Genomic DNA, 24,229 nt, shown 5'->3' with positions numbered 1-24,229 from the left:
AACATGGTATCAAAAAGTAAACCGTATGTTTTTACCACGGGATCGAGGTGCATTTGTCGCAATCGGCACGCCTCGTACGGTACAATCCGGCAGCTCCCCCGTATTGGTGCACGCGCGACACCTGTGAGATATCGATTTAAAATTCTAATTCGTCTCAATTCGAGATTGGGACGCTTGAGCAACCCATTTAGGACAACTCTACGCGGTTAGTTAATATGGTAATTTATGCCGAGTGATGTATGGCCTTATAAACCGGCGGCCGAGCTGGTATCGAATGTCTACTAGATCATAGGACCTGTTATTCGCGCGTGGGCGTGCTTTCTCTTATAAAAGTGCAGATTGAAATGTCATACCGGTCGGCGGTATTTCGCCGGTTATTAAAAATGTACCGTTGTGTTCCGTTCGCTTTTATTATTGTGCACGTACATAGATGAACCGGTTGAGATAGTGAAAGGGAACAAATAGATACTAATTTGTACCTTTCGAAAGCGACACCGGTAATCGTACGTCCAACAACCTCTGATTGAATATTCATAAATGAACGAGCAAAAAACATCTTGTTTGGTTTCTGTGTACCAGGAGATCATCCCGTGATGCGCGCGCCTCGTCAATCTTCTCCCATGTGACCACGTGGTTTTCTTCGTGCGTCTTGTGTTTGTTGCTCCCAGTAAACGTTAAATCGCTGTTTTCGCCGGTCCAAAACGAGATTTATTACGTAAGCGGAGCCTCGACATACGCATGTTTGATTAATATCTATATAGACTGTTCGTTTTATCGTCATCATTTTAGTTTTCAAATAATCGAAAATATTTTGTGGTAGCGTTATATATCATCTAACGTAGTTATAGAGTAGGTGGCAGAAAATCTGTATAGCACCCAGCTATTATGCGTATATGTTTGCTGTTACGAAGGGAGAACGGGGGAAGGAAAAAATATACAGAATAGAAGAAAAAAATGGGACACTGACCGTGACAAGCATTGCGTGTCTACAACCGCAAAAGGCAATTCGTAGTGATAATAGCGCACAGCAATACACGTAATTCGATATAACCTATGTCGTTTCGCTGGACGCGAGTCACTTCGCTTTTCCTAAAAACCTGTTTCACTTTACTTTTCCTTTCTGGCATAGATATATGTAGATCAACATGGAGTTCAATACCTCCTGATATATAATGTTTATCTACTTTAACCTTCATATAAATTTTAAATACACGCATCTCTTTACAATATCATTTAACTTTATTCATTTAATAAACAAATGAATAGTTATATATTTATAATAGGTATATATATTATATAATAGTTTGTATGATGCTACATATAAGCCTCTATAATTTTGGTAGCTCTTCTATTCTCGTTGTCAGAAGAATGTGTACCAAATCAGAATTTCATGAAAATCTTAGCTCACCTATGCTTCCTCTGATTCAATCTCCAAATTATAGACCTGCTAAATGATGATTCTAAGCAACACTCTTCCTTTTCGTTTCTCGTCTTCTATTATCATAGAGTCATAACAAAAAATGATAAAGAAACAATTTTTTGCAAAGAAAGTTAGGTTATCTTAACATTCCCTTATTGCTGATCAAACATTCAAATTCAAGGTTAACTACTCCCAATAAGTAAAGAAGAAAACTCACTGATCGCTTTCCGAACGATTGTTTATAACGGTCGAGGTCGTTGTGCTATTACGTAATATCCTGTGGAAGAATCTCTGCGCGAATACATACTACTTCGTATCCCATTGAAAATCATAGCCGCAGCTATATAACGAACTGGTTTGGTTGCATCGCTGGGGAGAAACAGTTGCCGCCTAATCTCAGTTATGCGTGTTTAAATGCGAACCGGGTAAGAGGACAGGGATAACGGGGTGCGTAGTCGCAGTAAATTCGGTTCCCCGCTAGCGAAAAAGGAAGTATTCTGGTGCCGATGACTCCTCGAATCGTGGACTCTGTCGTCAGAAATAAAGTTAGTGGGGAGCACGTGTGTCACTGTAAAAAGCTAGCCTCTCCGTGTGCCGCTCACACGGCTCCGGACACACACGAGCTACGTGCTTACAATGAGCATTCAAGTGGCGCGCTGTTGCCAGACTTATATTGCCCACACTCCACTAGTTGCTTTTAACTAATTGACGCGTCCTAAAATTAATGCCCGCACACTATAAGACGCAAAGCGTCGCTTTTTTTCTTCTAGCTCCTCGTTGATTGATATATTTAGGTATATTCGCAATGACAATTGTTTCTTGCGCTAAAATCATTGTTAGACAGGTGAATCAGTTAACAAAAACTGAGTTTATAGGTAAAAGGAATGAAGATATTAAGAACTGGAAGGCAAATATATCACAATGGAATTATGGAAATATTGACTAGCATATTTAGCTTATTTTTAATAATAATTGTTTCCTATAATTAAATAATTTTTAGATAAGTGAATTAGTTCATTTGTTACTATTCGTTTACAAAAATATTGATTTTTAGATAAAAAGAAAGATATAGGTTAGGTTTATCCTCAATAAAGATCGTTTTTAATAATATAATTTTTAGATATGTAAACTAATTGATTCATGCTCTTCTTTCATAGAAACGTAGGATCTCAGTAATGAAGACACGAAATAGGTTAGGAACTGAATGAAAACCGTTTCGCAATAGAAATATGGAACAGTTAATCAGCACGCTAGGATACAGCGATAAACGACACGCGTAGTAGTTAATCGGTCGTACAAGTATAACATAATTTGACGTTGTATAGACATTTGTGACGCATTAGATTTTACAAGACTCTTCCGGAAGACAAGGACGTTATTGTATATCCTGTATATAATTGAATTGCCCTCGCGATTAATTATCGTGCGTTTTCCTCACGAGTCATTCAGTAATTTATTGATTTAAAAAATAAACGTCACTATCTTGTTAGAAGAATCAACAGCAACAATTAATTTAACCTTCAAATTTTGCACGACATGCTGAATGATATTAGTAAGAAAAACATCTAAGCCGATCTATGTGAGATCTCTTACCACATACATGAATTAGATTCGCAATATTACTCAATGTGCTCACGAACGAGAAAGTTCAAACATGGCGTGTGGGTTGTTAGAATGTTCAATAACGTCAAACAATTGACCTAATCTTCTCTAAACAACCTATTTGTATTAACTTCGTTTCGATTTTCGAAAGAATATGAGAATATAAATGAAGAATAAGAATATAAAAGAAAGGATATAGATGATGTTAAACAAGTAACTTAACCTTCAAACTTCCGAGTATTGTATTTGTATTAATTATTCAAACTTCCAAAGAAAAGCAAAATTATTTAAATTAATCCACGCGAGGTTCTTGGCATGATATAAATGAAATTCGCAATACTATTCAGTATATCTTCAAATGAGAAAGTTCAAACGTAACATGGAGGTTGTCAGAATGGTCGACAATAAACATAATTAATCCTAACCTTCAAATTCTCAAATAATCTATTATAACTTCCGGATAGTATCAAAAAATATTGAAACCAATACACCTGAGATTCTTGACAAGATATGAATCAAATTCGCAATATTACCCAATATCCCTGCAAACGAGAAAGTTCAAACGTGGTGTGTGGGATGCATCTCTCGGATATTGCAGCTACCGTCTGCACGCGTTTGTGTACGCGTCTATATATGAGAACGGTCGTGTACCTGCAGTTTGTTGTGCATTGCTGCGTTGCACCTGCATGCTATGCCTTACCCGTTCGATGTGCCCGTTCTTATTTAAAACCAAGCGAGGCAGACGGCGACGGGATGCATTGAAGGGAACACGCAAAGAGTCGAGGGGATGCGTATATAAGTACCCAGCTTCTATTTTCGAAGAAAGGAAACAATATACCTCGCCTCGTAGGCGAAGTGCATTTACGTGGGTGTTCGATACAACGAGCATGCTTAACTGGTTCGACTGGCTTGAATTGTCTTGCAGGTTTCGAGGCATGCCGATGCATCATGCAGTCGAGGCAGCCGGTGCTCGCGACATCCCGAGCACATGTGTTCGATATGTTCGCTTGCATATGTATATGTGCATATACAGTTAGAGTGCGTTTAGAATGGATGCTGTTACGCATTTCGCTTATGAGTGTATTACAGCATGAATTGGGCAGAAATGATAATTTGTGTACGGGGAAATATAGCGCATACTTATACGTACGTGTAAGGGAGTTATTGTATGTACGTACAATCACAAAAGTAGTCAATTGTTTGAATATTTCATATTTAATGTTCAGAATATAATTGTTTACTGTACATTTTGGTTTGCTTTCAAATCGGATCATCATTGTTAAAAATAAATTTCGAATTATGTTCTCTTTTTTATTCGATACATAATTTCACATAAGATATGTTGAATACTTAATATTAGATGATTTTATGATCGATTATACGTATACATTATATGATACAAAAAATGAACCTTAATAATTTATAAACATAGTATGTATTATACTATAGTCATGGAGTCCCAGACTAAACATTCGATCTTTTCATTGCATCGCTTGTTAGTGCCCTAATCAGTTGGTCTTCGTGTGTCTCATTCACTTTCTTCGTCACGCAATGGTATATGTTTTGATACACTTATCACGTTCTACGAATTTGATGCTCGTACAGTACGATTGTTGGATGAAGACTGAACTTTGTCAACGTATAGTAATATTTGAATATTTGGATCACAAATTTGTCCACTACTTTTGGACACTACTTGTCGTAACAATAAATGCTCAACGAGTCGCCAGTAAGTGCTTGATCTATCGTCGGCCCAAATAAATCTTAATACTTAATGAGAAACTATGATAAAAATATATATTCTATGACAAAGAAGTTAAATTTTAAAAATAGCAAATAGTCGCTAGGCCAGTTTTATCGTCACACCTGCGTGGGATATTTCTGTTTGTTCAAAAGTCCTTGTTTACCGAGGACTAAACAAGAGCCAATGCACCTGCTGCGTATTTCCCTTGTCCTTGCCTTTGCCGATGAAAAGAACCATCCGAATAGAGCAAGCAAATGGGAGGTTAAGAAGCAATGCTTGAAAGCAGCCAGGCAGCATGAAAAATACTTCGCCGCTGATACTACCATGCGCGTGAATCCGTAGTGCGTAATAACGTTCGAAATAGCGCCACTGTCTCCGTGGCTGTTCTAGAAATTCGACGTGACTCAAATAGCGACATAAACGTTCGCGATTCATTTTGTATGTTCTTAAACCTATTAAACCGTACCAATGTAAATTGGAAAGAACTTAATTGAAGAACTACAATGATCCGTTATTGCTGAAACCATTTTAATGTAAGGTAAAACGTGTTTGAACAAAAGTCCCTTATTTGTTATATTGAAGCACTTTCATGTGTCCACTCGTTTCCTCTTGTATGCGTCGCAATCTTACGCGTTCCATAATCACCTCATATCAATGCAAAGAATTAAGAAAATAGATTAGGAGCATAAGTGATAAAATGTATAGTCTCTCACCCTACTGTTCCACTAATAAGTAACAAGTAAGTGTGTGAATTATTCACACTCGTACGAATCTCTGCGGATATACATCCCACACAGACGAAGATAAACGACAGACAGGATATCGATAACCATGATTTCGTAACATCTGAAAAATCAGGTCAAGCTAGTCGATGCGTGTTATACATTTCATGTAATGGTCCCGTTTTAGGACCGATTTGGACGATTTAAGAAATTTTAGCATTTTATTATTGATTTAGCATTATTATACCACGACCATGACCTACTCTGATTCATAATATCATGCGAAAGATCACTATGGTGACATACTCTTCCTGATACGAAATTTTGTTTCTGTTTACGAATAATTTTTTTGACGAAAATGATTTTGACGAAAAATTGGTGAAATGACTTACGATAGCCTGAGGAATCTATTAAGTTCACCACGTGACTGTAATCAATCGCTTAAGTGACCCACGCCGCCTGCAACGAATCGACTATAGGTGACCCACGCTGTTCGTGGCTAATTGCTTGCGTGACTCGTATTGTAAATCGTTCATGAGATTTATGGTCTACCTTTTCTATAATTTACTTGCAAAATATAATACGATCTATATTGAAACTAATTTATATTGGTTACATAAAATTTATTTCAAGAAGGTATAATCTGTTGGTCGATAAAGTAGATTCCCCTAGAATCGATCAAAATTTTTCTACTAGACCACAGTGATTCAAGAGTGATTCGCGGGTAGTCCGCGATCGCGCAATGATATTATGAATCATCGGTAGCAAATCAATCGGATCACACAGTAACGAGACGTTTCAATTATTCACTCTATCTTTTTTATTTCATCGATATCGTTTTGTAAATTCTGAGTATCTGTAAAAAATTTGTATGTTTGATCGAAAGATACAGTTCAACATATGCAAATCACTGTATCGCGATATCATCGTATGACTAACCTTATTCGTATATGCGTAGCTTCCTTTTGCATACCCGTTTGTACATCTGCTTTTTATATATATATGACATAGTGAATAGACATACTATATAACATACTAGAACTTCGTGAGTGATTTTATCGAAATCATATTTCATTTTCGGCCCATTTAACTTCCTTTTCAGAATGCTCGTGAAATTCAAAATAATTATAGTAGGTTGTACAACAGGGTTCACTATACATTATTGACTCCTACATATTATATAATTTGGTTGATTATTGTGTTATCGTTTTTGAAGAATAAATTGAAGAAATTAACCTGTTTTAATCATTATTTAAAAAAGAAAATGAAAAAAGAGAAATTGCTTACAATAAAGAACTATATCCAACAATACGATCAACTAACAGATTTCACTATATTTTTACAAAACTATTTAAATTCACTCGATCTGATAACAAATGATTAAGAACATGCAAACTGTATTATTCACATATTGTAGCAATAAGGTTAACTGTCCAAAAATAAAAATTATCAAATCGATTTTCCAGGAATTAAATTATCAAATTAACAAAAACAAAATTTTGCTCCTTACTCAACCTTTCAGTAATTCGATGATATAAAGCTTTGAACCGATCGCGATTGGAGTAATGCCCGACATCTTCCCCCCCCCCCGTTCTATGCTTGTGTGACGTTAAAGATTCATTTCCACCCCGTCGTCCAAACGATCGAAGGAATAGACCGTGACGTTACACTGGGGCCGGTTGACGCGCAGATGAGACGCGTGAAACGCATGCGCTCGCGCTATCGCGTGCATCGCGCGAGACATGCTCGCTCGTCCCTCTGTCTCCGTTCCGCGAGAGCGTACGCGTGGGCCGTTCGCGACGGAGGAACGAACGACGCGCGACTCGCGAGGAAATAGTGTCGATCGTAAGCTCCGGCCTGACGGTCGCGTTTCTTTCTATGATCAAATCTTTCCTGTGTTTACATCCGTGTGCGAAAAGTAAAAAACTGACGTTCAGTTTCCTGCTGGAGTCGATTGTTCTAAATTATCAAATTATATTCAAGTGTTTTTTTTAGAAGTAATTTGGAATTTGCGCTTTTTTAGATTGTGACGTTGTGTAATAAATATATTTATATTGGTGTAAATTTGTTATCTTAGTAACTTGTTTTTTTGGTAACGTGGTAATGTGGTAACGTTTTAGTAACGTTGGTGGTCTTTAATGTTGAATAAGAAGGGTATGTTTAATACAGCATTTCGAGAGTACGAGTTTTGAGAGCAAGATCTAGCATCGACTTCGAAGCCCCATTTTGTTGAAGTGAGGCTGGTTAGTAGATTAGCTAGGCCGCAAACGGGATGCTTTTCTGATTGTGTGGGTGTGTGGGAAGCATGCATTATGGTTGAATGTCGAATTGGTTGCATTGAATCGCGTGCTGAATTGACTCCGCGTGAGGATTCGGAGGGTAATTAAGGATTATTGTTTTGTTGACTTTTATGTGTTATGAGAACTCTGGATTATTATGCTTGTTTTTGCTAGGTGAATGTTAGATGAAATCTCTAATGCGAACAGAAAAATTCGGTAAAATCTCTGATACCGTCAAATAATCGCTAAATTTATATTTCTATGTATATCAATACATGAATTTATTTTTTCAATTAAATTAGTTTGCAGTACATTATTAAACATTAATAATAAATATTAAATATTATACTTATCCCAGGAATAAATACAAATATTATCAATTTTTTCAATGTTGAATAGGATAAAAATAAAGGAATACTATTTGCAAGAAAATATCCGTGCCCTCAGGGCCAATCCACTTGTTACCGTTCTGTAAAGTTCGCGCTCCAACGACGTGGTATTGTGTGGACACAATTGGACGTTCGTATATGTCTATATATTTAAACATGAAAAGGGTACGGGTGGATAGGTCTGATAGAAAAAAGAACAACGGAGAAACTGTTCATTGTGTTATACTAAGTTGGACGGTGTTATATTTATTTTGTCAATTTCAGAAAATAGAACTCACCAGCTTTGACTGATAGATAAATCTTGTGGAGCAAACCAATAGCTCGTCCGCGAATACACAGAATGTTTTAGCTTAGGTAAAGCTTAGAAAAAAGGTAAAGATGTAGAAGCTTAGGTAAAAATTTTGGACCTAAATAATATATATCAAAATAAATAGCACGTAGTGACAGAAAAAGAATTAAAATAACTAATCCCATATAACATCTCAACAGGAACACATTTAATAGTTTACATAAATTTATAAGTCTTTATATAAGTTTATACGAATTTTCTTTCTTATTTTGGGATAGAATTTATACTTAAATTGCTGTTCATTTTTTTCAAATACCAAATTTTTTGTGTATTATAACTTACTCTTCTATTGTTCTAAAAATTGTTTCCATATTCCGCGAAGTAGTCAAGTTCGTTCGTGTGAAATTATCGACCTTAAAGAGATTCTTTCTCCGTAACAAAGATTCTGAAGCTTTTAAAGGATTACTTTATCTCTGCCACGGCTTATGAGTACCGACTTAGAGAAGAAACTCCGCTCGTTTTCTTCATGTCGCGGGCATCATTTCGAATTCGTTTAAGTTTAAGATGTAAGAAAATCGAGGAATATTTTTCTTTCTCCTGTAAAAGAACACGTGCTCTCGTAGCTGGCGTGCATGCACGCGCTAGATAAATACGTTTGTACTCTGTGTGTTCACTCGTGCGTGGCCAGGCCGCGTGGGTGGACGATGATACGTTTTCAAACATTTTCGTTTCGTGAAAGTCCGCGTTGCGACACCGGCGCTTGAAAAAATAAGTCGAGTGTTCGGTGAATCGAGAAAACAAGTCATTCTTCGGCTGCGCAGTTCTTCACGAAGAGCGAAGTAACATTGTTGGCAGTCGTTTCCGTTTGCTTGTCATGAAAATGGTAAAGACTCTTTTATAATTATTTCTGTTGATGATGTTACATTGTGTGATCTTGGCATCATTAATGATGGTTATTAGCTTTTGTAATGTTTCTCCTTTTTCTTTCTTCCTTGAGAACTTTAGTCTCATTGATAAAAATTGAAATTCCAATGCACAATTTTTTAAGTTGCATAGATGTTTCCGTTTAATTGACGTTTACATAAAACTTTTAAATACGAAATTGTCAAATTACGCAGACCCTTTTTTTATTGATTAGTTTTTGTTGATAATTTTCTGAGATCTATTAAAGTAAGGATCGAATGTAAGATCCTACGAGAATCACAATTATCGACACAGAGCATATTTAACATTCGAAGCTTTATTGATCATAGCACAATGAAAAAGTAATAAAATGGTTCTTAATTGTACTTAACTATCGTGCAATAATAGGGTATGAACTAGTACCAATATCTAGCGACGTGGAAACGATCAACTATGTTTTAAAGAGTCGTTAAATTGCCGGTTGTTCCTCTTATTATTGAACATAATTTTCTTGATCGTTGCATACGATGCATGGTGGCGCGATAATCGACTTCCTGCGCACGAGTAAACGCAAGGGGTGTCCCGACCGGTCGTGTTTATCTCCGAAGACAGTAATGATCGAGTCTACCAATGGTAGCGATCCATGATTTATCCTTTAAGCCTCGGATCTAGCAGTTGTCGTTTTTCATTCTTCGAACAGCCTGTTCAAAGAGCATCGATGCATTGTTTCTCTCGCCTCACTGATGGTTGATAAATCTTACGACAAAGTACACGCATATATACTTATACTATCAGTCAAAAGTTTAGAATCACTTATTTGATATTTGAAGGAGAACTTACGAGAATATTTATAAATTAGAATTTCAAATAATTAAATTCTCAATTATGTATATCTTATTCTAGTACATAAAATTAGAGCAAAAAAAAAAGATTATTGCCATGTCTTTGTTTTTCTATTTAAATCAGAGAAGGTATTTTTTATATGGAGTATTAAATACGATAGAAGAAGCTTCTATATAATGAACCTAATAAAGATAAGAAACACTAAACTATATTTAACTATTTTTAACCTTGTTTTCAATCGTGCTTTCATAAATCGTGAATATAGAAGTGAACCAACATTTTTTAGAGTTAGTGTGATACATGTGTATGCGCATGCGCTCGTGTACTTTATGATACCAATGGAGAACCCGTACAATTTTGTACTGATCTTATCTAAACTGTGAGGGTGTGCAAACCGAAATTATCACTGAAACGTTTTAATCTCAAGAGAATAATGCACTCGTTCAAGGAGAGCCGTCAGAAAGTCGTGAAAAATCGCAGGTTCAAGTTTTGGTAAATTTTCGTTCGTGAAATCTTCGAATGAATTTTTCATGTTGTATCGGTGATCGAAATTTATATGTTTTCGCATTTATATTTATATTAGATTTACTGAAATTTCGGTTTAATATACTCATTTGTTTTTGTGTTTTTCAATTCATACGAGATACTCGGGTCGTAAAAGCAAGAGTCTGTACGTATGTCAGTCTCTCGAGGTCAAACTGACGTGTCGAGCAAGCATTCTGAATGCGTTATGTGTCGTTCGTGGCGGTTTCCTGTTCGCGAGAAGAAAGGATATGGCGTAAAGATCGCGTCCTTTTTGTCTATGATGTTTTTATCCTTGAACATTTAACCTTCTTTCGTTGCACGACCTGGAGCGACGTTGTCTGTATGTATTTAGGCTGCTTCTCTTTCTTCTGAATCATTTTTTGTAAAAACCGAGACAACAACGCAGCTGCATACACAGCGACTGAGATAAGTCACCATCTCGTTATTCCAAGGGTCAGCGTATCTCTAATTACATTAAGGAGAAGGATTTAAGGTTAGAATTAGGACTAAGATTAAGGTTAGGATTTCCAGAAGAGAAAAATTTGGTTTCATTTTTCTTCTTTTTATTTCGTGCTTTTAGAACATATAATTTTGGAATAAAATATTAACCTATTAATGATGTTATTCCTTAATTATTCCTGGGAACTTGTATAATTGCAGAATTAAAAGCGGATAGAGATAAAATAATTCCAGTTAGTTCTACTTTAGTCCTTGTAAATGTCAATGCTATAAATAAATTATAATAATTAAACTGTACGTATGAATATTAAGTAAGATTTAATCTGATAAATGTGTTATTAGAGCAGAAAAAGATGATTAAACTCGTGCACCCGTTACAAGCGACATATAACACAAGATCATTTTACCTATCTCCGTCTTTACCATTTACAGAAATGTGACGCAATGCTGCGTCGTATGCTTTAACAATTACACCGTTGATGTACCTTCGGAGATCGCATCATTCGTTGGTAAACGTGATTCGTATGCATCATCATGATTAATAACATCATGTTACGCGCTAGACACAACTTTTTCATAAAAATCATACAATAAATGTTAAACCCATTGTTATTCTCAGTTCTAGACGACTCAAAATGAATGTTAGATATTAATAGATATTATTATATTTGGTTTCAGTATTCAGTACACATTACAACAATTTATTAACTAATGATACTAATAAACTGACAAGTTACAGATTGTAAGTTATAGACTTCTTTCTATATTTTTATAACGTTGCATAGAATAGGGTAATGTGAGGATTTGTAATTTGTAAAATTTCATTTGTTTTATTGTTACTGTTATACAAGAAAATTTATTAGTGCTAGTAATTTATAACTTGTGACTTCTACAATTTTACTAGTAATATTAACTCAAGTGTGTAAGAGTGCACTGAGGAGATGATCGTGAAAAAATGAGGAAAATAGCAAAGTGAAACATAATTTGTGACCATCAAGACAACTTTATTCGAAGGACGATCTTGTCGAATAACCAGAAAATTTATACATATTCCCATTGTCATAATAGGTTATGATCGTGGATGATATAGAAAACAAGTGTAAACTGTCGGTAAAACGATTACGATTGTACAGGGTGGCCTTGAACATGACACTGCGTATTTTTCCTTGAATCGCTCGGTCTTATTAGCGAAGAACGATCTCTCCTTAGAAATCGAGCTTAATCTATTGCAATATTCACACTGGATTGAAAGTTTGAAATGTTTGACGAACAGATGCACACGCGCGGACAGGTTATGTATGTTGAATTATGTAATGAACATTCTTCATGAATATCCAGTGGCTGATCCATTAAGATACAAGATCCAAGGTTATGGGAATATCGATAAAAATATAGCATATATTGACGCTGTAACTGTAACAAGTTTAATCGAAAGTGCTACATAACCTATGCTTCTTCCTACCGATCTTATACTTAAATAGAATTTAATACAAAGCATGTATTTTTTTATATTTTTATTAATCTTTTATGATCCATCTGATTATTTTTTAAATGTAGAGATAACTTTAAATGTAAAGATAACTATACTACCTACACTATATAATTACTTAAATTTAATACTCGTAGCGAATTTATTGACATATTGTTATGTAGTGAACATAATCGCTGTTATTACTGGTGTTTATCAAATGAACACGATTACGTACTAAGTGTGCGTCGAAATCTAGTGAGGTTAATAGGTGAAACATTAAGTGAATATCAGTAGTTACTGGTGCGTTGGTCGTACAGCTCTTTAGGGAATGATAAACGTCTCTTCATGCATGCATGACGCGTCGTTTGACATTAGGGAGGAATTTATAAGAGCTCGATAGTATTATTTGCAATATTATGTGGTAGTCATTTATATTATTCACTGAATATTAACTACAATATTAATTCAATAAGGAATTTTAATAGAAGGAATCTTTCAGATATACAGAACTTTCTTTTACTTACTAAAATAATTTTTTCCACACAGAGATATTATAAGATAAAATATATAAATCTATTGTAAGATACTGACATCTTTTGAACTTGAACTTAGATCTTTTCCTTGACAATTAGAGTGTACCGTGTATGATGCTGAGACTGTCCCTTGTACGGAAGTGGTAGGTTCCACGCGTTGTTGGTTTTATTGGGTCTTCCGGTGTGCATGCTATGCTCAAGTTACTTTGGTGTTAACATCAGGGTGACTATATGGTTAACGCAAGTCGTTTTGCGTTTAGTATGCTCTTTCCCACATTTATAAACGAAGCGTAAATATTTTCGCATGTTTGGGTGGTTTTAATCGAATTTAATTTAAATTTCTGTTACGTTTGTTTTTCTCAAGTATTTGATATTTAAAAAAAAAAGACACGCAAAATCTGTGAACGAAGTTGTCTTAAGTTTCTTAAAACTTAAAACTGAAAATAAAAATATTTTTAAAATATTTTCTTTTATATACGATCCATTGATGATCAAAATATATTTCCTGTTATTCACTATGTACACATGCACTACTTAATAAATTACGAATTTAGAATAATGAACTTAATATTTATGAAATAATTTGTACGAATAAAAATATCATAGAGAAAATATTCGAGATGAAGTCTGTGAGAGAGTAGGATTAAAGCCTTGCCTGACTGACTTTATATGAGGAAAGGTAAACATTGGCCATTGTCTACGCTTGTCTCTAAAACGTGGGAACGAGTCAAGTGTTTAATTCGAATGATTGCTGACCGGACAAACGCGGTCCACGCAAAGCTCATAAATGACGTTAAAATTAAATGATCGAGCACATCGCTCCATATGTATATATACATTTTGACATTGCACGTGAAAGTGTTCTTCATAAGAAAAGGATTAACAAGATAACTTCTTATTATGTTTTGTGTTATTATTTCTAAGATTTACGCAATACGCAAAAATATGTAAAATATAGTACTTATTACACTATTTAATAAACGAAACAAAATCTTTATTTAGGTTTCATCGTTTTAATTATTTTCATAAAAATATAAATTTGACCAAATATCCGCAAATTATTAACCTTCAAGTTTTTCGTGGCAGTTGCTCCTAAAATTTCAAGTAATTTGCTCTAGTATGTATCCTACTATTACCATAAGAGCAAATAACTCTAATTCGTGTTCTGTTGATATACTCAAAAGTTCATCGTCTACATATTATTGTTTGTTATTTATCGAAGTTTATATACTCTAATTACAATATTATTATAATTATTTATTTCTTGTATTAGGAGAAATATTTATCTCGTTTAACAAAAATGCACAACGCAACTAAATAGTGAGTGAAACCGTGACCTTCACGGTAATAAAGGTTATCTATATCTCTTAGCTGCTTCGTGTTCGAACAATAATACCTCTTTTAGCAAATTCACAGTACATGACGAGTAAATATCAACTATGCATGAAATAACTAAACCAATATCATGACTTTAAAGAAATGACTCGAGTGAACTACCCTTATCTTCGTTTATACTGTTTCTAACATGTTTAGAGCAAGTTTAAAGGTTTTCATATGATACGAGTCCAAAGCGTTTGGTGTTCTTCCATTAGTAAATCGCAAATATTTGGAAAACTATTAGGATAAAGAGAAATATTGCCAACAGTCCAAGTTTAATAAATTGATTAAAAAAAAAAAAAGAACATTATGGTCTACAAGAAATATTTATGTAAATTTTTCAATATTTATAAAAATAGTAATTTGTATAAAAATTCACAAACTCTACATTCCCATTCATTGGTATACATAAGTAACTTAAAAAATGAGGAAATGAAGATAATAGGTGCGATATGTAATCGATAATGAAGGTTTTATCCACTTTCGAAGAGGAGTGATCAAATCCAGAACGATTGACACATATTGTATAAATAGAGGCTGTCGTCACACGTTTCACAAAAATGTAGTTAGTATTAAGAGGCGTATGGAAATGAGTTGTCTTGATCTCGAGAAGGTTGTTGTTTAGCGAACGTTCTTACGAAACTTATGTTGCTTTAAACACTAGATTTGTAATACCATTTCTTTTTCGTTTCGCTAACTGTAAAGTTACTTTCTTCTTGAAAATGTAGTATTAAATAAATGTAGTATTCAAGTTGGAATAACACATTGATGTCTTCTATGACTATTCTATATTGCAAAATAATTACAAATAAAAAGTTTTTTCAACCTTTTTTAAATTACATACTTGTATTTTATTGAATTTTCACTGAATTTTTTACATACTTAAAATATATGAAAATCGCACGATATGAAAGATCCCGGTATTGGAATCTGAAAATACAATGTGCCATTTTAAGATAAAAGTCTTTTGACCATAGTAGTAGAACTGTTTGAATATTGGGATCAGCTTCGACTTAATTATGAAGGCATCATACCCATTGAACTAGAAACAATGCCTACACAACTAATGGTGTCTAACAAATAGGAGAGAGCAAAGTACACAGAGAATAACGCCCTACTTTTAGTTGGAACTTATCTATCTTTTAAGGAAAATTCTTTGATAATATTATTTCCTGAACTTTGTTCGATACACGGGAATAATTTGGAAGATTCGTATTTGTAAAAACTTTGGAATAATTGAGAACTTATGGGAATCGGTTAATACTCTTCGCCATCTAGCTGTGGATGCGGAAACTAACTAAAGACAATTCTATGATGATAATAATTAAATTTTTGGTAAAAACAAACAAAAAAAAGAGACGGTATTCAATGTAATTATTGCCTTTTGTTGATTAATTATATGAATAAGGTCGTAATAAAAGGGATGAATCTGGATGTTCTTATTAATGATAATTTAATTATTAATAATTTTCATTATGGCGCTTAAGTTATAATAATTTGAGACTAACATGTGTCATTTCATTATAGATGAACCACGTTCAAGGTGTAGATCATGGGATGACGTAGGACCGACTAAAATGGAAACTGTCGGCCAAACGCACAGACAACATCATCCCTCCTTAGAGGCAACTAGGTCCAATACGTCGACACAGTCGGCTAGAAGCGAGGACTCTTGGTGCTCAGCATCGGATCATGACCTTTCCTCGGACGACGAAAGTGAGAAGAGTAATATCAGTATTAAGTAAGCACCAATTTCACAGGATAAATTTTAATAATAAATAATAACTATGAATAACTAGATTTAATGTCATTTATTGATATCCAATAATTAAAAGTTTCATAATATCTAAAAAAAGAGATACCAATTTTCCATAATACATAATTTAAATATTTTTATGAAATTTAAACTTTTTCATTTAATATCTTTTTTTCGAATTGTCATTAAAGAGAGGAAGAAACCTAATGATTTGAATCAGTTCATCAATACAATTGTTGTTGGTTCAGCGAATCAATCATTGGTCTGCTATTTCTTCCCACACTGGCATCCTCCTGAGGGCGTTTATAATTAATCGGAACAATTGTTAATTCTCCATAGAAGCAATTGCCAATTGAGGAATACGTTGCACAAGGCAAGGACGCTGTGTGACAAGTGGAGGCCACAAAATATGCGAGTGAACAATGCTGACCCATTGGATTCGCCCGGAAACCATGGAAGACTATCTAGATGGTTCAGTATCCGGAGAGGATCGACACAACAATATGATGTGGATTCCTCCGACACGGTATCCCTTACCAGTCCCATCAAAACACCTCAAATGCCGCAACTTTGTGAAGTAATTATCTAGAAGATTAATATCTTAAATAAGGAATTATTTCGTACCTTAATAATGAAAACGAATAGTATTTTTTATTTTTATAATTTTGATTCATCTCTCTCTATAGAGAATTGTTTTATACTTTGATAAAAGAAATAATTATTTTATATTCTATTTATATAGTTATTTTATTACAAAAGTCCATTAACAAATTTATTATAAAAATTATTGCAAACAATATAAAATAAAACTTTTAAGAAAAAGTTAGTTTCTCCTAAACACCGATAGTACAGATTTACACAGATTTACTGAAATATATATGTTTCAGGTTGAAGAGGAAAACAGTGCAATGGTGCAATTTCAGTGCATGCAGCAACGTAGGCAAACTCCACCCGCCCTTCCTCCGACACCTCCGAATTTAACTCCTCAACAGCTAAAACGTCGACATATAGTAGCAGCTATAGTACACTCTGAAAACAGTTATGTGTCCACATTACAGAGGCTAGTGAACGTACGTACATATTAGTTCGAACCATTCTATGTACATATGATTCCTTCGAAGAACTTTATGTAAAAATATATTTTCCTCTTCAGGATTACAAGAAACCATTAGAAGAATCCTCGCCGCCTATATTGAGCCAGGCAAAAATAGCAACATTGTTCCACAGATTGCCTGAAATTCTGCAATGCCATACGTTATTTAGAATTGCATTAGCTGAATGCGTACGTTCATGGGACAAGGACGAAAAGTTAGGAGACGTGTTTGTAGCAAGTTTCAGCAAAGCTATCGTTCTTGACATTTATAGTGGGTTTATAAATAATTTTTCAGTAGCTATGGATTTGGCTAAGCAAGAATCAAAAAGAAAGACTGCGCTAGCCGATTTTTTCAAGGTATAAATCCATAACAATATTTGCTAATGATTATATTCTATACTTACTGATTACTATAGAGTAATTGAATTTTTATATAATGGTTATGATTGTATTTTAGGTGAAACAAATAAGTGCGCACGATAGATTGTCCTTCTTTGGATTAATGGTAAAACCTGTGCAGAGGTTTCCACAATTTATACTATTCTTACAAGTAAGTATCTTTTATTTTTGTTTTTAACGGCTACATTGAAATAATGCAAACGTTTTGTTAGGATTTACTGAAACACACGCCACAAGGTCATCACGATAGGATGTCGTTGCAATTGGCGTTGACCCAATTAGAGAGTTTGGCGGAAATGTTGAATGAAAGGAAACGTGAAGCGGAACAGTTCCAAGCGTTTAAAGAAATGCTTCGACATGTATCTGGGAAATTGTCCCATCGACCTCTTTCGTCGTCATCTAGGTATCTTATAAGAGAAGATAATGTTACGCAGTTGGTAAGTGTAGTATATCCTTAACGCCATTTCAGATATTCTAATATAATTTTGTATCATTTATATCATGGTAAATTGTTTTAGGAATTTAATCAAAACGGCATGATAACGAAGTCTAAAAGAAGAAGGTTATTATTATTGAATGATCTTGTAGTGTGCGTTTCGGTAACTCCAAGATCCGCAGAGGATTTTAGCGGGAGTGAAAGATTAACTTTGAAATGGACATATCCTGTATCGGATATTGAGGTATAGGAACGGTACACAATTACTAACGATTTAAAGTATATTTTTCATGACGAAAATTAATTATCGTCAATAATAGTAATGTTAACAATATTATGTTATACTACAGATTCAGGATACAAGCACTTCACCAACGTTAAGTCGTTTACTGACTGCTGGTCTAAATAAATGCGGAAGCCTAAAATCTGACAAGAGCGGCGATTGCGGACAAGTGGGTGCAGATAGTCTCTGCGTAGAGATGAACGATCTAATGCATGACTATGAAGTCATGTCTAGGATAAGCGATTTAGTCGCACAACTAAAGGGTAAATACGAGGTAAGCCAAATTACATGAAACAAACTATGTTTATTTTGATTTTATACGTATACAAATAAAAACATTTTGAATTCAAAGGGTATGACGCTTGAGAAAACTAAACAAATTCTGCAATCCATACAACTTTCAATACAACAAAAAGATGAAGACATGGTTTGGGCAGATAGTTGTTGCCTGCAATTAGTAACGAAGCAAGGACAGATGTACACGTTTCAAACCGAAAATCCTTTGGTGAAGAAAGACTGGATAACGGAGCTTAGACTAGCACAGCTAGCCTTGGATCCAAATAATTCGCCATCTTGGGAAGTACCTGAACAAGAACAGCGACCATCTACGAAAATGCCACTTTTCGTTAGTTCCCAACAAGTATATCATTCGCAACATCAGACAGAGGTAAGATTTTTACTACCATAAAATATTATTTTTTAATTATTTGCAAACATAATACTGATTATATTTCTAATTATCTTTTTAATTATCTTTTTTAAATTTTATTAGCAATGTTTATACATAATAAAACGATGTTTTTCAGGTACGTTGCGGCTGCTATTATACCACGCAGAATCCACGTCCCACGAGACGTCGTGGAAGAAGTCAAAGTTACTTGTGGATATGTACAGGCGACGGTATATCCAGTCACGTAACAGTATTTGGTCAATCCACAACAGCCTCGGCAAGTTCCTTGAAGCAAATTACAGCTTTTGATTTGGTAGAGACTAGAGTCGCCGCCATAGAGTTCGTAAAGGGTGTTTCTTCCGATCCACTCTCATTAGCAAGTGATCTTGTGTGGATGGGTACGGACTCTCGGAAAATTTTGATCTACATCGCCTCGGAACCTGAGAAGCAAGAAGAACTTGGAAACTATTCCGTCTCAGGTCCAGTGATACAAATCAAGTATCATTGTGACAACGTTTTCGTCGCCCTAGGAATTGGCTTACTTCTCCTGTTCAAAAGGCAAGTGGACGGCACTTGGAATCTGAGAGATCCGTTTGTAATATCTCTAGGCAGCGAACCGGTCTCTTGCTTGATGCCAATTAACGCGTCTGTCTATGCTGCTTGCGGCAAAAAAGTTTGGGTACTTAACGCAGTCAGTGGTGACATTACAAAAAGTTTCAGCGCGCAACACGAACACGTTGGCAGTGTGAAACTGATGGCTCATTCCGGAGTAGGTCTCTGGGTTGCTCTTAAGAATTCCAGCACCGTTTGTCTGTATCATACAGAAACTTTCAAACACCTGCAAGACATCAATATAGCATCCAACGTGTTGAGAGTAACGAGGTCAAACAATGCCTCAAATTCTTGTGGCGATAACTTAAACAACAATCAAACTGCAGTCACTGTGACAGCACTTTTAGCGTGCAAGGGCTTACTCTGGGTCGGTACAAACGTAGGCATCAGTCTGACGATTCCCCTACCACGATTGGAAGGAGTACCTATCATTAGTGGCCGTGTAAATATTTCATATCACGCGCACTTCGGTCCTATCACCTTCTTACTTGCCATTCAGAATCCAAAGAACACGATAAGCTGTACAACCGATGAAATCGCCGACGAGGAAACTGTACAGTTACGGTCAAAGGAATCTGATAGTAGTAGGAATAGAGATCGAGCAAGTTTGGATTCCTCTATGTCAAACAGTATATTGAAATTGAAACAACAATTGGCGAGCAGCCCAGTAATGTTAAGACGAAAACGTAGCAAAGAATACGAGTACAGAGGTTCGAAGACACTTCCCAGAGGGCTCGGATCTGGTGGGGGCTTTCTGTCAAGCTCGATGTCCGGATCGCAGAGTTCTGGAGAGAATTGCGACGTCTACGGCTTATACGGAGAATTAATGTATGTGAAAGATTATGAAAACGAGAATAGCTCTGGTATTGATTTAATTTACGAGCCACTAAGAAGAAGCGATCCAGAACTGGCAGCCATACCAAATAAAGTTAGTACCTTAGATCGTAGACTGAAGATGAAAATCACCAGACCCAGATCGCTCGATTTGTCGAATTGGTCAGTCGATTCTCATGCAAGTTCTCTCTATACGTCTTCTGGCTCTGAAGAGAATCTTTCATTGAAAACTGGCAAATTATCTCGAAATAGTAGTACAGCTAGTCGAAATGGTCCTTATGAAACGACTACTCCCAACAGTAGTATAGCACAGTCTGTACCGGAAACGATATCACCGCCCAATAATTTGAAAACGAACGGTAAAAAGATCAATAAAACGTTGCAACAAATTGAGCAGCCTAAAAAAACCGTTCTAACATTAATGGGTGGTCGAGGTTACATCAATTGGAGACAGTTAAACGCGCAATCGGTCACCGACAAAGGCTCTAAATCGGGTTACACTTTCAAAGATCCTAACAGCAACGATGCCCATATCGTATTGTGGGAAATGAAGTTATGATACTCAGTTACACTAGGCCTATCATTACGCCAGTATGGATAGAAATGATTAAATGATTAATGCTTTCAATAGCCGATGGCGAGCTCTGTAGTATCGGCGTATAGGACCAAAAAAGGAAAAAAAAAATAAGAAACTATTGTCAAACTGATATCCACTTAATTAATAAGGATACTCGGTAAGGATTCGTTAATTAGCGTAGTTTTTAAGTTTAGTCGCAACGAGTGTTCGATATGAATATCTCTTGGAACTATGTTTGAAAATGATGTTCTACATTTCTCGAACGTTCTTATCGTTTGCAGTGCAAAGATCTAGTTTTTTCGTGTAGCTCTCTAAACAACATAGAAAGAGGAAGCAGAAATCTCGTATTTTATTATACACTCTTTAGTCCTTCAATACGGTCAAGATCTTATATTCCTTTCTCTTAGGCTGTTGTGTTTCTTTCGTGTACACTCGTATATGTTTATTTATATTTTTCTTTTATTTGAAAGAATAAAGAAGGGAAGCACATTTAACGGAACAAAAGGCGTTGAGTATATGTGTATAACTATATAAACGTAATTAAATATTGGGTTTTGAAAATATGTACTGATATACGAGTGTGCGCGTTATTGGAAGAAAGAATTAATCTTTCAACGTGTATTTTAATAAACATTGTTATTTCTGTAGTTACGTATAAAAACAATTTAAAGCAGTGGTATTCTTATAAATAATTTAACAAAAAATCGAAGATTACTAATGATTAATTTGAAATTTAATATGGCGGATGAAAATGGACATGATTTGAATACCATTGATTTGAAATTCCATATTTCGAGCTTTTGTTATTCGGTGGGAATCATGTGATGTGCACATGAATTTGTAAGATATATGAATATAAAACGTTATCTTACGCTTTATACGCAGGACGTTTCGCGTCGTGAGGGAAAGACGATAGAATTTTTAAGTGTTTCTCGTGTTTTCATTTCAAATCTTGTAAATGAAAGTTTAAAAGAAAACCCCAATTTTTGTAAGCTGGGGACGAAATGAAGTGCACAGAGCAGCGCCTGTGATTTAATCTTTTTCATGCATTAACTGCGCCTAGCATACGCAAAATCTTTGACAATATTAAACATTTTCTTTAAGTTTTTTCTTGCATCAATAAAATAAAGAAAAAAAAAAGAAAATTCAAAATATACAACCAAATTTATTGGACACATTTAGTTTTTTTATTGGTAGAATAAAAGTGAAAAATTCTGAAGTTTGGTTTTTCTAATGCTTTAAAAAAAATGAATCTCATGTTGCTATTGTTCTTTACTAAATGATGTTATAGATCATTCGGTAATATTTAATAGCATTTTTTGAAGGTACGTAAGATATATTTTATATCTTTTATAAACGTTAGAACGTTGAACATTTTTGATATATATATTTTACTGCCAAACGCGATAAAGATTTCTCAAAAGAAGAAAGGAAAAGAAAAATGGTTGAGAGAAAGGATGCGCAAAACAAAAAGATCTCTGAAGATCGATGACATTGCATGTTGTCCGTTCTTTACTTGTGATACGATCGACCAGGCAAAAAAAAGAGGTTTAGAAAATGGAAAAAAGTTTATATCAGTTACCCAGTGAGAGAAGTATATCGTAGTTTTGTCGCAAATATGCTGTTAAGTTTTTCGCTACCGGCATGGACGAACGAGTCTGCGTGTACATATCATATTTTCCGAGGAAATTAATTTTTATATCGCAAATGAATCCTGGATAGATTTATATTTTGTACACTACTTTTTTTTCTGTTTAGGTTTATATAAATATATACATAAATGTAATCTTATTTTGTATTTATACGAATGATACATACACGTGGAATTTATTCAGCAATACTTTATTTTACACACACGGTACACGCACACGTTATACACACATACATTGCGCGCGCATATATTTATTACTTAAAAAAAGTCGTAACGTTGTATTATTGTTATGTACGAAACTCGAAAATTTTGTTACGTTAGCGTTCGAAAAAGCTATTCGATTCAATGATTTTCACTTTGTATTGCTATATTGCTGGATATTATAATTATTTAAAAAACGAATGTATAAAATTCTTTATTCCTTCTACCTTTCACTTTCTCAATTATTATGAAATATTTGCAACTTCATAATTAACAACAATTTGAAGATTAATAGATTTATGTTACCATATGAGTATGTAAGGTTTAGGTAGTAAAATAAAATTCTGAATAATATAGGTTTTCAGGTATACGATTTATTCTTTGTACAATATTACGATATGTTTACATTATAATATGGCGCATAAATAATTTGTTATTCCTACATATAATTCTACTCATATTCGCTTCGAATATTTCTTAACGCAGAAAACGAATTTACACATTTTTTTTATTCCTACGTTAATAACTTTCATGAGACTTACTACGATATGCATGAATAAGTACGATATGTGTACTATACAATATGAAATGTTAAGTATTTTACGTTTCACTACTTTTGTCAGTTACTTTTTTTCATGAACTTTTTTACGTACAATGAATCTTCTACAACATAGTTTTGTTCCTGTAAATAATTCTTTAAAAGTTTCCTTCTCACGTATTAGAATATGATATATATTTATTACAATGTACAAATTAGAAAATAATCATCATTGAAACAATTCTCTGGTAACAAAAACTTCTCTATAATATTTCGTTAACATAAGTGTAATATCTCGAAAAAAAAATACATAATAAAGACATTACAGAAATTACACATTTACAGCAGCATTCATTTAATTATTTTCATCTCACTACTTAATTTCAATATATGTATATATTTATTATACATGACAGAGAATTCATTTTTGTTTCAAGACTGTATGTATGCATGTATGTAACAAACTACTAAGGTTTTTTTACTCTGGTATGGTGCTCTATTAATTCTACATTATATCTATAGTTATTTAATTACAATCATCTTCGTCTGTTTGCTTACATATACATATATCGTGATAGTAGAGCGGAAAATGAATTTATCTACATTGCACTTCTAATACAGAA

At 34.5% G+C, this 24,229-nt stretch overlaps 1 protein-coding gene and 1 long non-coding RNA gene across 8 annotated transcripts in view; one reads left to right on the top strand and one right to left on the bottom strand.

Moving 5' to 3' along the window:
- The window catches only part of LOC138182593 (rho guanine nucleotide exchange factor 10), a 48,069-nt gene extending 25,708 nt beyond the window's left edge, over window positions 1–22,361 (top strand). For 3 of the 7 annotated variants that reach the window (XM_069118624.1, XM_069118615.1, XM_069118633.1), the window contains 10 exons: window positions 16,084–16,297; window positions 16,652–16,889; window positions 17,200–17,382; window positions 17,466–17,762; window positions 17,863–17,955; window positions 18,017–18,241; window positions 18,323–18,484; window positions 18,591–18,797; window positions 18,876–19,190; window positions 19,330–22,361. In XM_069118624.1, coding sequence (XP_068974725.1) covers window positions 16,084–16,297; window positions 16,652–16,889; window positions 17,200–17,382; window positions 17,466–17,762; window positions 17,863–17,955; window positions 18,017–18,241; window positions 18,323–18,484; window positions 18,591–18,797; window positions 18,876–19,190; window positions 19,330–21,198 — 3,803 coding nt within the window. In that variant the 3' untranslated portion in view covers window positions 21,199–22,361. Of the gene's footprint in view, window positions 1–5,178; window positions 5,305–7,266; window positions 7,732–9,168; window positions 9,329–16,083; window positions 16,298–16,651; window positions 16,890–17,199; window positions 17,383–17,465; window positions 17,763–17,862; window positions 17,956–18,016; window positions 18,242–18,322; window positions 18,485–18,590; window positions 18,798–18,875; window positions 19,191–19,329 lie in introns of those variants that run through there. The other 4 variants (XM_069118648.1, XM_069118640.1, XM_069118646.1 and 1 more) reach the window with 4 other exon arrangements.
- On the bottom strand, window positions 4,282–5,994 carry LOC138183057 (uncharacterized). Its single transcript, XR_011173975.1, has 3 exons — window positions 5,233–5,994; window positions 4,889–5,152; window positions 4,282–4,804 (listed from the first exon to the last, which is right to left on the bottom strand). It is a non-coding gene; the product is annotated as an uncharacterized LOC138183057 (long non-coding RNA).
- Window positions 22,362–24,229: the final 1,868 nt, after the last annotated feature.

Source organism: Bombus flavifrons, chromosome 1 (assembly GCF_040668555.2).
Source record: "Bombus flavifrons isolate JBK064 chromosome 1, iyBomFlav1_principal, whole genome shotgun sequence".
NCBI classification, from domain to species: Eukaryota; Metazoa; Arthropoda; class Insecta; order Hymenoptera; family Apidae; genus Bombus; species Bombus flavifrons.
Note: the sequence above shows the minus strand (reverse complement) of the source record. Positions and strands in the feature narration are given on the sequence as shown.